This window comes from Alosa sapidissima, chromosome 21 (genome assembly GCF_018492685.1).
Source record: "Alosa sapidissima isolate fAloSap1 chromosome 21, fAloSap1.pri, whole genome shotgun sequence".
Classification (NCBI taxonomy): Eukaryota; Metazoa; Chordata; class Actinopteri; order Clupeiformes; family Clupeidae; genus Alosa; species Alosa sapidissima.
This window is the reverse complement of record NC_055977.1, coordinates 16,116,006-16,131,297: the sequence shown is the minus strand read 5'-3', so window position 1 is coordinate 16,131,297 and position 15,292 is coordinate 16,116,006. Positions and strand designations below refer to the sequence as shown.

The following is a 15,292-nucleotide window of genomic DNA, read 5'->3' as shown; positions in this document are numbered from 1 at the left end:
GTGACTGTGTGTGACTGTGTGTGTGCGCGTGTGTGTGTGCGCGTGTGCGTGCGCGTTTGTGTGCGCGCGTGTGTGCGTGTGTGTATAAGCGTCTTGGTGGGTTTGGGTTCACGGGTGGTTGACAGTTTTGTCATATTTACATAAAAATGTACTTGTGTGTGTGGGGGAAGGGGTGTATATGTGTGAGGATCTGTGTTCGTATTTTTGAGCCTATACATAGCTCTAATGCAGTAGCAAGTAATACCCCAACAGTATAATTTCTTAAATGTGTACGTTTCTTTCTGGTGGTGGTGGGTGTGTTGTGGCTGTGGTTCCTTGGATCATCTGTGGCAGCTAGCACTTCCAAACTCGCAGAGTTCATAGAAAGTTCTCTCCCTTATGTAATCGTTCAGTCTGTCTGTGCTTGAGTACAAAAAGGATCTCATTTAAGTGTGTTTCCTCGCCCTTCAGTTTACTGAAGCAAACATTAACCCAGATTGCCTGTAATGAAGTGTGTGTGTGTGTGTGTGTGTTTGTGAGGGAGATGAGATTTCCTGCTCACAGCCTCCTAAATCCTCTCACAGTAAAGCAGGCCGAGCTGTTTTTCCTCCGTCTCGTTTAAACATGGTCTGCTAGCTGCTAAATTATGCATATGCACTAGGCACTCTACACAGTGACAGGGAACACCATGCAGTGGTAGGAACTGGCTGGACCATATGCCGGTTTGAGCCACAGATTTGTGCTTTATGCATTTGAAAAGTGTGTGTGTGTGTGTGTGTGTGTGTGTGTGTGTTTTGTTTGAGTGTGTGTGTAAGCACATACTGTATGTATAACACAACCAATCCCTTGAAGGGTTCTGTAATTACCAGTGAACACACACACACACACACACACACACACACACACACACACACACACACACACACACACACACACACGTGTGTACAAACTTTCACACAAATACTCTCACACACACACTCTTACAGATTTGCTGACCTGTGCTGCCTCATATATAACATCATGGTGGCTTTGGAATTGGTCTCCGAGGTCGATGTCTCTATTTTAATATTGATTCACTGCTCTGAGGAATGAGGGGTACAGCCCTACGGTATATTTGTATTAATTTTCAGCATGGTAAAACCATTATCGCTAATTGCTAGCGCCCATATGTTAATTTCAGCCAACCATTAATTATTTCTGAGACTGCAGTGCACGGTCGCATGGAGAAACACTCACAGAAAAACAGACACACATGCAGCCAGGCACACACACACACACACACACACACACACACACACACACACACACACACACTCCCTTAGCGGGTTAACTACTGTTTACATTTCCTGCCAAAATAACTTAGTATTAAAATCCCTAATATCTGTCAGACCGGGGAGTTGTTAGTGTTTTAGTCTCTCCTGTGTTGAGGCTCACGTGTTCAGTTCAGCGCCGAGCCAGGTGCTCTCCCCTCCCCTCTGCCCCCGTTCGCTCCAGCAGTTCGCCAGCTGAGCCGAGCGCAAAGCCCACCTGCCTCTGGTAGTCGTGGAGGCAGAACCCATACATGTTATGGGGTTGCAGCGCTGCTGTGCAGCAATTGTATCATAAACAATGAGGTCGTAAACAGCATCTCCCATCCCCCCTCTCTCTCTCTCTCTCTCTCTCTCTCTCTCTCGGTCTCTTGCTTGCTATGCACAGAGGTGTCGTTATGTGTGTGCAGTTGCCCTTGGGGCGGGGGGATGAGCTGGTGGCTGTACCTGCGATGTGTTAAATGAGGGGGTTATATTTGACTCCCTGGCTTCTATCTGTACTGCCAGGTGTTGAGGGCCTCCTCCTCCTTGAGGCTGTAGAATGTAACATCGTGTGCAGCGTTCTGACTGTGGTTGTGAGATTTCCACGTTACCATACCACTAATCCACTAATGAATATGCAAACCCCATTGATGTCAAGATGGCTAATTAGCGAGAGCACACTGTTGTGCATTTTTGTTCTCAAATGAATGCAAGGGAATATTGGCAGCAATCAGTCTACTTAAACTCGGAAGAACAATCAACCAAAGCAGCTCAACACCACAGTTTCACGATTCCAGTTTGACTCGGCTAAACGTTACGACAATAGTGCGAGCTATTAGTCTATCCGTGCTGCATTAGTTGATTGTTCTCTGAGTTCATCAATCCCACAGCCCTACTCTCACATGTGTTACAGCACAGGAGAGTGTTTACTGGATGGCGGTTGGTTGGGAAGGACAGACCTTCTTATATTAAACACAGTGTGCCACTACCCTTTAGAGTTTTGGGTTGTGGCTTTTGGTCTGTGAAGTGCAACACCAGCTGTAGCCTTGCCTGAGTGCTCAGTGGATTGTGATTGTTGGCAGTGCCTACAGTGGCAGCCGGGGGGGTGGGGGGGTTGGCGGCGGACTGAGGAGTGTGAGGTGGGGGTCTAGTTAGCAGGCTGGTGGGGCTCGACGAAGCCTGTTTTGGTGGCGAGGGAGCGAGCCAGCGATCGAAAACCAGCGAGCGCAAGAGCGAGGCGGTGCTGGTCACTCCAGCAGCGGTGCCTTCAGGCTGGTATGTAGGTTAGCGCGCCCCCTGGGGCCGATGGCTAGCCTACCTCCCGAGAGCTGAGAGTTGACACCTGGCACGCTCAAAGCGAGAAAGAAAGAGAGGGATGGATGGAGAGGGAAGAGGGAGGTAGGGAGGATGTGGGAGAGAGGAAGAGGAAGGGATTTGATAAAGTGAGAGGAAGAGAGAGAGAGAGAGAGAGAGAGAGAAACATGGGCAGCGTGGGCTCGCTTGACAGGGAAAGAAAAAGAAAAAGCTGCATCAGTTTAGCTCCTGCCAACAGCCCTTTCTCCTTTCCTCTTTTCTCTTCATCCCCCTCTCCTAGCATGGCCCTCTGTGCACCCACACACCAGAGAGACTCCTAGAGCGAATAGTGTGAGAACAAGCGAGCGTGTGTCTGTGTGTGTGTGTGTAAGCGAGAAAAGACCAAGGGAGAGCCAGCATGTGTCTGTGTGTGTGTGTAAGCGAGCGAGCGAGTGAGTGAGGGAGAGGCGGGGTGAGGGAACGAGTGAGCGAGCGTGAGAGTGAGAGGAAGAGAGCTGTAGGAAAACAGAGTGTCGCAGTAACAGAGGCAGGCAGTATCGGTAAGTACTGTGTGTTTGTGTGTGCATGTGAGTGTTTGTTTATTGTTATTTCTCTCGTTCCTGGGCAGGGTGTGTGTATGTGTTTGTATTGTGCGTGGGTGTATGGGGAGCTAGCAGCTCCCCTCAGACGAGGCAGCCAGGCAGGGGAACACACAGATGAAAAGAGTAAACATTTTTTCTCTCTTTCTCTCTCTGTGTCTCTCTACCTTTTGCTCACAGTTACACACTAGAGGTTCTTACAGGATCTGTTGTAACTGTAGTTACATTATAGGGGAACGCAGTAAAATTAATTTTCTTATGATTGGCTACATTTACACAATACTTACATTACATTCATTCATTTAAATGATGCTGTTGTCTAAAGTGTCTTTAAGCATGGATTTGAACGCACATTGCATCAGTGTGTTTCCTGGGCAGGGTTGAAAGAAAATAATATAATCCGAAGGTGGAATTTTGTCAGTTAGGAATTCTGGAGAGACTTGCAGTAAACACTAGCAGGGAAGCCAGAGTAAACAGCGTGGCAGTTTTCCTGCTCTGGAAACACCCAGCCATCAGCTGTAGGAATGGTCTACAGAGGGAGGGAGAGAGAGAGAGAGAGAGTGTGCTTTGATGCGGCTGTGCTAGAGAGAGAGAGGGAGAGAATTGATTTGGAATGATTTGGAGCTCCACTCTGCCCCCCCTCCCTCGTCTCCCACCTCTCCCCTCTTCATCAGCAGCAGATAGGCAGCAGGCGTCGCCGTGCGGCTCTCCCACCGCCAACATGGGGGCTTGCGGCATGATGCAATGCAAAAGCGGATCAGATCTCTCTTAATCCTCTCTTTTTTTCCCCCTCTCTATCCCGTTCCCTCTCTCTTTCTCGCTGACTCTCACTACATCTCTCTCTCTCTCTCTCTCCTATCTATCTCTGTCACTCATTTCTCTAATTCTCTCTCTCTCGCTCGCTCGCTCACTCACTCTTCTCTGCTCTCATCTCATCTGTCCGCGCTCTTGTGCTCATCATCTCTCTCTCTCTCTCTCTCTCCATCTGCACTCATCATCTCTCTCTTCCTCCATCTCTCTCTCTCTCTCTCTCTCTCTCTCTCTCTCCCCCTGTCATCTCATCCTCTCTCTCCACTCCCCATCCCCTCCCCTCCCTACCTCCCTCTCTTCCCCATCTTTTCCCCCTCTCATTTTCTCTCTTCCCCCTCCTCCATCATCCTCTCTTATCTTCTCTTCTCTTTTTTCTCTCTCTCTCTCTCTCTCTCTCTCTCTCTCTCTCTCTCTCTCTCTCTCTCTCTCTGCGCTCCAGCGAGGATGTGTGTAAACATGGCTTCACGGTCATCGTGGACATGCGCGGCTCCAAGTGGGACTCCATCAAGCCGCTGCTGAAGATCCTGCAGGAGTCCTTCCCCAGCTGCATCCACGTCGCCCTCATCATCAAGCCCGACAACTTCTGGCAGAAGCAGAGGACCAATTTCGGCAGCTCCAAGTTCGAGTTTGAGGTGAGCAGATTCGGTTTGGATTTGTCTGGGATGCTGGATTGCGGTATTTGTGTTTATGATGTTTGGTTGGATTTGACGATGCGTAGGGGGATCTGATGTCAGTATGGCTATACTAAACCTTTTTTGATGAAAAGAATAATCTGTGTACAGTGTTGCATGCGAAATCAGAAAGGATGGTTAGTATATTTGATGGTGATTGACAAGTTGAGGCTGATCAGGGTTTTCCCGTAGTAGTTAGTAGCTTGTGTAATTTGCTGGACTACTCTGGTTTTAAAGGGTTTGCTTGTGTAAGGGATTGTTCACACTACTTACACTTGATATGCTTATACTGTATATGTACCAGTATCATGGTAACCTGTTTGTCTTAAGTTTTTTTTTTTTTTTTTTTTTGTTTGTTTTTTAGTAGCCAGCGTAAAGAAAACTATACACAGCAATGCTACTTAGTGTTTTTGTGCTTGTGTGTTTGTGCTTGTGTGCTTGTGTAGGGCTATGGTGGATTGTCTCTTGCTGCGTAGGTGGACTGTGTGGGTGTTGGTGTTTGGAGGGTGGGCGGTCGCTCGATAAGAGTCGGCTGTGATGAAAGAGCAGCTCTGAAGAGCTGTTCTTTATCTGTGTGTGTGTGTGTGTAGACGTGCGTGCGTGCATGGTGAGCCCATGGCGGACACAGCTACGTGTGTTTGTGTGAACTGCTGCCTGTTTGTTTGTGTGCATCCGCACATAGACCAAAACAGCGTTTGTGTTCATATCTGTGTACCTCTCTGTTTACACGGAGGGATTGTGAGTGTGTAAGTGATAAGCGGACTAATCACCCGTGTTATTGTGTTTGAGCCGCATACAGGAATTTGGCCAGAGGGTCCACATCCCTGAGGAATGGCTAAAGGGTTGGGGTGGGGGGTTGCAGGGAATGGGCTTGGCATTCCTGCATAGTCGGAATAGCTGCCGGCGGATCACATCCGGAAACACTGGGGAAGGCCCATGATTCCTTGCGCACCGCTTGCATTTCAGATGTTTCACGTTACAAGCAATTCCGAAACTGTCAGAAAACCCTCCCCCGCAAATGATCCTTTGAATTCAGAAGGATGTTATAAATAGCGCTCCTGTGCTCACAGAACTGCAGTTTGTTTACTTTTATTATTGTTTTATCGTGCCCAAGCGATAAGAAACCATATTCAAGGAAAGCAGCTTCGAGTCTGCTTGCAGAAAATATGATTTTTTCTTAAGAAGCAAGAAAGCACATGTGTACGTACTGTGAGTGACTTCTGTTCTTGTTCACTAATGTGTGTTAATATTGATGCTTAAAACAACCTTGAATAGGCTGAAGAAAATTGAATCCTGCCAGAACAACACAGAACACTTTCTGTACAACATTTTCTTTCTTTTTGTCTGACTGAGTCATAGGGCTATCCTTGAGAGCTAGTGCAAGGGAGAGAGGTAGTGAAAAGCCTTTCACCTTGATTCCTCCACAGAAGAGCCATGTCGGCCCTGATGTGCCTCTCCGCTGTGCCTATTCTCACCGCAAACAAAACCCACAATCCCTGACTTTTTACATTCATCGGAGCTTTACCGCTCCCATCCCTTTCCGTGTCGAGGTTCTTTGTTCGTGCCGAATGGTGTGTTCTGTTTATTGAGAATGCTTGTGTCTGGGTGTTAAAATGTGGCGTTATGGCATCATAACATTCATTATGTGGCATCACACAAGTGCCGGAACAGCTAGGTAGCCTAGACGGGCTGTGTCGGACGCGATGCTGGCACAGGTATTTGTTAATTCCAGTGTTCGCTGCTGTTGTTTTTGTCTGCTGGTCTAGTAATTGAGGCTTCCTCTCTTGTGTTTCCTGACCTACCTGCCCTTCCCCGTTTGTCTGTGCCGGCTGTGACGGTCACGACGCCGACAGCGAGGGATTGGTGTGAACACAGGTGCAATGGAGGTGACGCCGCCGAGAGCTGCGGCTTACGCGCAGGGCGACCCCATTCCACTGGTTTTAATCAGGTTGCCATGACTACTGTGGCCACGGCCCCTCTCTCAGTCCACAACTGGCGAGAGAAATCCTCTATCCATTTTTAACACGGATTCCTCGCCATTTGTGACCATGCCTTCCCATGTTATGCTCAATTCAGCCGTTGGAGTTATTGAAGGCGAACCAGAAAATCCAACTGCACAAGGCACACAACCAGTCCCTTTATTGTTTTAACAGATACATGATGTTAAAGCACTGCCATTAATTGGAATCGACGCAGTCCTAAATTGGTTTCTGCAATCAGATTCACCAGCAGTGCATTTATGTAATGACAGTGTGTGGAGATGGAGGAGAGGCATGCGGTGATTAGGGAGCACAGAGCACAGCTGCCCTGCTGGTGGAGTGGAGTGGAGAGGAGTTGGGTTAACCTGCAACAGCCCTGTGCGTCAGAGCTCATTTAGACTGATGGGGGGCTGGGCTGTGTTAAGACACAGCAGCCAGTGGGGCAGCTGGTCATTAAGTGGAGACTGAACCGACTCTTCCTCGAGTCCCTCGGGGGTCGCTCGGCCAGGAAGAGAGTCGCCGGACAACGAGCCCCTTGCTGGTGCCACGAGCATCGATTAACCATTTTCTCATTTTTTTTACCCCCTCCTCTCTCTTTCTCTTTCTCTTTTTCTGCTCTTTTTCCCTTCCTCCTTCCGTTTCTTATATCCCCTGCCATCTGCTCTTTGCCTCCACCTTTCCACAACCCTAATCCCTTCTTTGACCTCCATCTGGATCTCCCCACATCCTTCACTTTTTTATTCTCTCTCATCTCCTACATTCTCCATCCATCTATCATCCATCTATCTATCCATCCATCCTTCTCCATAACCTCCTCTTTCTCCATCTCCTCCCTCCTGTCCTGCACCCAGACCACCATGGTGTCCCTGGAGGGCCTCTCCAAGGTGGTGGACCCGTCGCAGCTGACGGCCGACTTCGAGGGCAGCCTGGACTACAACCATGAAGAGTGGATCGAGATCCGCGTGGCCTTCGAGGACTTCACGGGCAACGCGCGCCACCTGCTGGCCAAGCTGGAGGAGATGCAGGAGACGGTGACGCGCAAGGACTTCCCCGCCGACCTGGAAGGCGCGCGGCGCCTCATCGAGGAGCACGCCGCGCTCAAGAAGAAGGTCATGAAGGCGCCCGTAGAGGAAGTGGACGCCGAGGGCCAGCGGCTGCTCCAACGCATCCAGAGCGGTGACGGCAGCTACGCCCAGCGCAGCGTGCCCGCCTCCGCCGGACAGGGCATGGGCGGGCAGGGTGGAGGTGGTCAAGGAGGAGGAGGAGGAGGAGGGAGCGGTCAGGGCGGCGGGTCGTCGAATGCGGACACTCAGGGGCTGGTGCCGCGGGTGTCGGCGCTGCTGGACAAGCTGCACAGCACACGGCAGCACCTGCACCAGGCCTGGCATGTGCGCAAACTGCAGCTGGACCAGTGCTTCCAGCTGCGCCTGTTCGAGCAGGACGCCGAGAAGGTGAGTGCAGAGGAAACGCTCAGGGGTGTGTGTGTGTGTGTGTGTGTGTGTGTGTGTGTGTGCGCGCGCACACATATAAGTATTTTTTTGCATGATTGCAATTGTAAGGCGACTGAAAATTTGGGTTAAGTTGTTTTAGCATATAGTGTGTGTGTGTGTGTGTTCCTATGCTTGAGTATAATTGAAGAATGCCTCATGTCTACACCCATTTGTGTTAATACGTAAGCGTTAAGCGTTAGCAATATAATCCAGCGGTAATTGTGTTAAAGTATTCCTTTGTGTTTGTTAACAAGTGTGTGTCTGTCCGGATGTCTGTCTGTCTGTCTGTCAAGAGGTGAGGTGGTTTTTTGTGTTTTGATTTGAGAGTGTGTGTGTGTTGTTGTGCGCTTCTGTCTCTGCATATTTGCAGAGATACATGTGTGTGTGTGTGCTCGCTCCTGCAGTTCTGTCACAGGGAGGGATGATGTCTTCATGTCTGCTGCGTGGGAGGAAGGGTGTTTACTTCCCAGCAGAGATTAGACGAGAATTTAGTGTGATTGTGTGTATGTGTGTGCATGTTTGCTTGTGTCTTTGTGGCTGTGCCTACAGTATGTGTGCATTTTCTTAAGAGAGTGTGAGTGTGTGTCTCTGTGTTTGTGTGTGTTTGTGTGTGTGTGTGTGTGTGTGTGTGTGTGTGTGTGTGTGTGTGTGTGTGTGTGTGTGTGTGTGTGCTGAGTTCTGATAATGACTGCGCCCTGGCTGGCGGCGTTGATTGCTCCTTGCCAGCGAGCACAAGCGTGGCGGAGCAATCCGCACACACGCCGCCGCCACGGCAGCCACATTTGGATGTTGCTAGGACACCAGCAGTGGTTCTCGCCTTGGGAGAATCAGGTCATTCTTCAGCTGTGCTATTTTTACCAGTATTATATCTTATCCTGTGCATGCATTCTCTCTCACACTCACACTCACACTCACACACACACACACACACACACACACACACACCCACACCATTTACTCACACATACTTAGATATGCATGCACATATATTTACTGTATACAGACACATTCATTTACTCTCTGACATACATTGCACATGCCCAATTAGGCATTGTGGCTCTCTACACAGTCCCTGGAGTTCATCTGCGCACACACACACACACACACACACACATTCCGTAATTGCCACTGAGTCCCCATGAAACATGCGCAGTAGCCTCCAGCAGGTTGTCCCATATTTCTATATCGATATCTATATTTATGTCTCTAACTGGGTGCTGCTCTTCCGTGCTGCAGATGTTTGACTGGATCATGCACAACAAAGGCCTGTTCCTGGCGGGCTACACCGAGATTGGCAACAACCACGCCCACGCCATGGAGCTCCAGACGCAGCACAACCACTTCGCCATGAACTGCATGGTAAGAGACACATGTGTACACACACACACACACACACACACACACACACACACACACACACACACACACACACACACACACACACACACACACACACACACACACAGACACACACACACATTGCATTGTAAGATGTAGAAAATCCACTTTGTCAAAACTGGTACAGTAAGACATTATGTTTACCGGTATATATGTGCATAGAAACAAGTTCAGGATCACGTCTTAATCCTGAAATGGTCCACATGTATGCATTATAATAGAATTTTACATGTTGGGCATATTCAGTAATACTACTGTATCTTGCTGGATTGAATCAGACACCCACCCTTGGTACCTTACTGCACTCACACCAAAATTCATTTACACAGTGGCAATGCAGTTTCAATGTCTCATTCGCTCCTACTCTCATCACAGCCTGGCGTACACACTGCAACATTAATATAGTTCAGTATTCATTGCTCGTCTCCAGCTTGTTAAAGCTCACTGCTTTGGGGAGTAGCTCCAAACTGGGTGTCTTGGCGAGCTTCATTCACTGCTACAGTATGTCCCCACTGTACACATGCCCAAGACCCAGGAGTGTTGCTCTGCCCTGTGTAAAAGCGGTACAATTATGGGGGCATGTAGCCTAGCTGCCATCGCCCAGGGGGTATCGGAAGGGGAAGCCCCTGGTATCAGAAGGGGAAGCCCCTCCACATCACCCATGTAGTAGTAGTAGTAGCAGCCTAGTAGTAGCTTAGTTGTAGTTGTAACAGCATACTGTACATTTACGCAGGCACTCTTTCACAGAGGGTGTGCCGAGCCGTTTTAGGCAACATATAAACCGTCCTTCTCTCTACATCTCTCTCTTGGTTTTGGTCTTCCATTTAATCCTTCACACAGTCTCTCTCTCTTGCTCTCTCTTTCTCTCTCTCTCTATCTCATTCCTCCTCCTTCAAAGCATTACCCACTCACATATCTTCAGTTTTTATTTATAGCTTATTTTTGATGTCTTCTGTTGTGTCTTTATTTATTCCTTTGCTGTACCATTTGCAGAAAACACCATCAAAGGGAGGGAAACGATTCATTTACATTAATCGCTCTTGCTAACAAGCTATTTTGAGGCATTGTTAAGAATTGAAAACGCCTGGTTCCTGTGTCAATAAACAGTGATCTCACCAACAACAAAGACATCTTTTATTATTTATTGTGTCTAATTAAAGTTATTCACTTGATTCATAGACCACTCCTCCATCCCACTTCTATTTTTGTAGTTGAAAGGGAAATACCATTTGACATGTTGTGGGTGGGATTCATGACATCTCCACTCTCTCTCCCCCCCCTTGAGGACACGTTTGGCTCTTGCCATGCCATGGTGCCGAGCAGTGTTCCTGTCAGCGCTGTCCTTCTTTCTGGAGGTCAGAAGTAGTCCACCATCCAGGATGGAGTCCAAATGCATTAGCTTTAGCTGCCACGAAGCCTCTGCCAACCTTCCGGATCTTTCCTTAAAGCCTTCTTGTCCCAATCCGTTCACGTGTTTGTGTAAAGTAAGAGGATAGACTGCATATATGTCAGTTTGGTTTTCTTTTTAACCTTTCGGTGCTTTGTTTGAAAATCGGACGGTTTTCTACTTCTCTTGTGAAGATGAGCTTATCAGATTTCCAGTCAGCTGTCCAGTGAACCCAGTGGCTAAAGGCAAATTGACTTAATTAAAGGTCATTTGTACGCTAATGTTACGATCACAAAGTAGAGTGAAAAGTGCTCGTCATGACTGTTCTGTCCAACTTCCGTTGCCAATAAGGCTTGAACTAGTTCACTAATCTAAGAAGTAGAGTTGGCATAGAATTGACTTGTTCTATTCTGAGCCGCTTTGTCATCAGCGAATGAAAGCCCAAAGGTGCTATTCTGTCACCAGACACTTCATTTTTGGTGAGCAACACTTGTAGCCTGGATGATAAATACCCTAAATTCACCAGAAGTACAGTGCACAGCTGGCTTGTGTGTGTGTGGTGTTTGTGTTTGTGTGTGTGTTTGTGTGTGTGTGTTGTAGAGTATGGTGGATGCTCCTTTTCTTAAGTGTCTCATTACAACACCGTTCTCTATTGATTGGTTCCTGTTGGCTATCGACTTAAAGGGGGTGGAAGGCTTGAAATTTGACAAAGAGGAAACGAGTGAGAGAGAGAGGGATGGAGGAAGGGATAGAGTGAGCAAATGAGTCCGAGCAGGCGATAGAGAGGGAACGCTGGAGGGAGGGGAGGAGTTGGCTTATCTCTCTCCGCACACCAGCTGTGCTGGTTTATCCCCCTCTCAGTTAGGGGTGGCGAGAGAAGAGAGGCGATCGGCTCGCGAGCTGTCGCAGCGCTTTGCGGCTCGTGGCTGTGTAAATCCGCCACGGGCTCCTGCCGCCCACACACACACACACACACGTAAAGCCCTGGCTAGGAGGGCTCACACACACACACACACACACACACACACACACACACACACCTACCTGTGTCATGCGTCACTCGGGCATCACATCACTGCCATATCACATGGGACCTGTCATATGAGTCGCATCATCAGAGCATCATGCAAAAGTCACATCAGCAGAATGTCATATGACAGCCAACAGCCACAAAAATCAGATGCCATCTGTCAAACAAGAGTTGCATCATCAGAACATCATACAAGAGTCACAGCAGCAGAATGCCACATACATATTGCATATATACAGTCATGTTTGCAGAATATTATGCACTCTCTACTTTACAATGATCCCCCATTATTAAAGATCTGTAGTGTCCGATTAACACACACGTCCCCTCCTCTCTCTCTCCCATGTACAGAATGTGTATGTGAACATCAACCGCATCATGTCGGTGGGCAACCGGCTGCTGGAGTCGGGCCACTACGCCTCGCAGCAGATCAAGCAGATCTCAGGCCAGCTGGAGCAGGAGTGGAAGGCCTTCGCCGCCGCGCTGGACGAGCGCAGCACCCTGCTCGAGATGTCCGCCTCCTTCCACCAGAAGTGTGACCAGGTCAGTGGGAGACTGGGGCATGCGGGGTGGCCAGGGATGGACCTCTGAGGCCGGGTGGATGGGATGGAGTGAGGAGGAGGAGGAGGAGGAGGCAGTGTTGTAGTCAGAGGAGCTTAATGGGATACATTAGTTTACGTAACTTTGGCCTCGGTCATCTAATTGCAAATGTTAAACTAAAGTTCATGATCTGATGAAGTTAATGGCCTTTGAGGAAGTTGACGTTAAAATGTATTCTAGTGTATTTTGTGTCCTTTCATTAAATATAAATGCATATTTTTGTGGAAAATCTGGCCAACAAACAACAAGCCTAATAATTTGGCTCAATCCTTTCTAACAGGCTGACGTAAGGTCAGCAAAGTAAAGAAACTGCTTCACTCTTCTGCCTCGCTTTGTTTTTTAATGAGCGCACTGCAGCTGCACCACAGAGCAGACCAGAGTAAACATGCCCTGTTGCAGCCAAACGGGCTGGGTTCTACCCCTCTCTCTTTTTCTCTTGCCTCTCTACCCCCTTCTCTCTCTTGCCTCCACCCCATTCTCTCTCTCTCTCTCTCTCTCTCTCTCTCTCTCTCTCTCTCTCTCTCTCTCTCTCTCTCTGCCCCTCTCTCTCTCTCTCTCTGCCTCTGCCTCTGCGTTTTCCTGAATGGCATACGTTCCCTGTGTCGGAGGGCTTTCCCCACTGGGTGTTTCCACACAGGTGTTTTTCCCCTGGTAGTTCTGTTCAGATCTCCCAGTTGTCACATGGATCAGTATCAGTGACCTGACATGACTGTACACAATACAAAACCCAGAATATCACCCTCCCACCACACACGCATACATACACACACACACAGACAGACAGACACTGCAACTCACTTTTACACATTCACAGACTCCCGCTCACTTTACTCTCACACTCTGTGAGTATGTACATTATTCCGTTAGCTGGAATCTTCCGGAAGGTGAGCCTCCCGCCCTCTGCAGCATGTATGTTGGGGACACGAAGCTTGGTTTTGAAGATAAGAGAGCGCCAGATCAAAGATTGACTGACTGACAGGCCTCCACTGCCTTTGATATGATTGTCTTTGTGAATATATATCATTCTGCTCGCTACCGTGACTTGAGATTTGGAATGTTCTTTTATCTATTCCCGCTATCCACATTTCCCCGCGTGTCTAAACAGAGGAATCCCCGCATGTCTAATCAGAGGCCATGTCATCTTGTTAGGATGTGTGTTCATGCTGTGGTGCTTTTCAGACACTGACTCTGTGAGAAGGGTATTTTTATGTACTGTACTTTCGTGCACACTGCTGAGACCAAGTTTGTGCATTTGAAGCTACAGCTACTTATTTTTGTCGTGTGTGAATATGTGTGTGTGTGTGTCTACAGTACATGAGTAATGTGGACTCGTGGTGTAAGGCCTGTGGAGAGATGGAGCTGCCCTCAGAGCTACAGGACCTCGAGGACGCCATCCACCACCACCAGGGTCTTTACGAACACATCACTGCAGCATACTCAGAGGTAACGTGTGTGTCTGTCTGTCTGTCTGTGTGATTGAGGCAAACCATCCTCTTTTAATTGGCGTAAACTTGAGAATATCACATCTGTCCCACATATTTGTGTGTGTGCTCGGGTCTTATGCAAGCATCATAGCATTCAGAGATTGTATGTGTGGGTGAAAATCAGTGTGTGTGCGCGTGTGTGTGTGGATAAAGAAACAAAGCACAAAGAGACTATTATCACCTTACTGTGTAGGCTCGACCTGATACAAAGCAGCACGCACACACCATATCATCAACTACATCATCACCAATTACCCTTAGCAACAACCATCATTTCCACTAATTACACCTGAGATTTTGAAACAAGCACACTCTATCTGCATCCCTACAACCACACACACACACACACACACACACACACACACACACACACACACACACACACACACACACACACACACACACACACACACACACACACACACATATATATATATATATATATATATATATATATATATATATATATATATATATATATATATATAAAAATAAACAAACAAACAAACATGCCAACTCACACATATAAACACACACTGAAAGTATCGCCCAAACTCCCTAATCTCATTCCTTGTGTGCTTTGCTCTGCCTTTCTTTTCCACAGGTGAGTCAAGACGGAAAAGCCCTGTTGGACAAGCTGCAGAGACCCCTGACCCCCGGCAGTGCTGATTCGCTGACGGCCTCGGCCAACTACTCGAAGGCGGTGCACCACGTGCTGGACGTGATCCACGAGGTGCTGCACCACCAGCGGCAGCTGGAGAACATCTGGCAGCACCGCAAGGTCCGCCTTCACCAGCGCCTGCAGCTGTGTGTGTTCCAACAGGACGTGCAGCAGGTGAACACACACACACACGATCACGTAACACTTTGCTCTCACTCTTAGGATGGACACAGATAGATATACACACACACACAAAAGCTCCACTTGGATCAATGCCTGCAGTTGTGTGTGTGTTCCCACAAGACATGGATGAGGCAAACACACACACACACACACACACAGGCAAAAGTGAATTCAGGGTGCATAGTGATATGCAGACATACACATACAGTTTTTTGTCCCTGTGACAGAAGTGATCTATTTTCCAGAGGGACGGTCAGGAGGGAAGGCACACACTCACTCAAACTCCCAAACTTAAACACTCCCTGCAGGGCCTCTGGAAACTGTTGTCCACAGCTGTGTAGTGGAGCAGGATATCCAACTGTCTGTCTGATTCTCTGTCTCTTACACACACACACACACACACACACACACAGCCTGCAGCATTTTGTGTGAGAAGAAT

The 15,292-nt window shown here is 48.2% G+C and overlaps 1 protein-coding gene across 1 annotated transcript in view; it reads left to right on the top strand.

Annotated features, from left to right (window-relative positions):
* trioa (trio Rho guanine nucleotide exchange factor a) overlaps positions 1-15,292 on the top strand; it is an 80,405-nt gene that overhangs the window by 19,563 nt on the left and 45,550 nt on the right. The window contains 6 exon segments of the mRNA XM_042077655.1: positions 4,410-4,602; positions 7,472-8,071; positions 9,347-9,469; positions 12,277-12,468; positions 13,837-13,968; positions 14,614-14,844. Coding sequence (XP_041933589.1) covers positions 4,410-4,602; positions 7,472-8,071; positions 9,347-9,469; positions 12,277-12,468; positions 13,837-13,968; positions 14,614-14,844 — 1,471 coding nt within the window.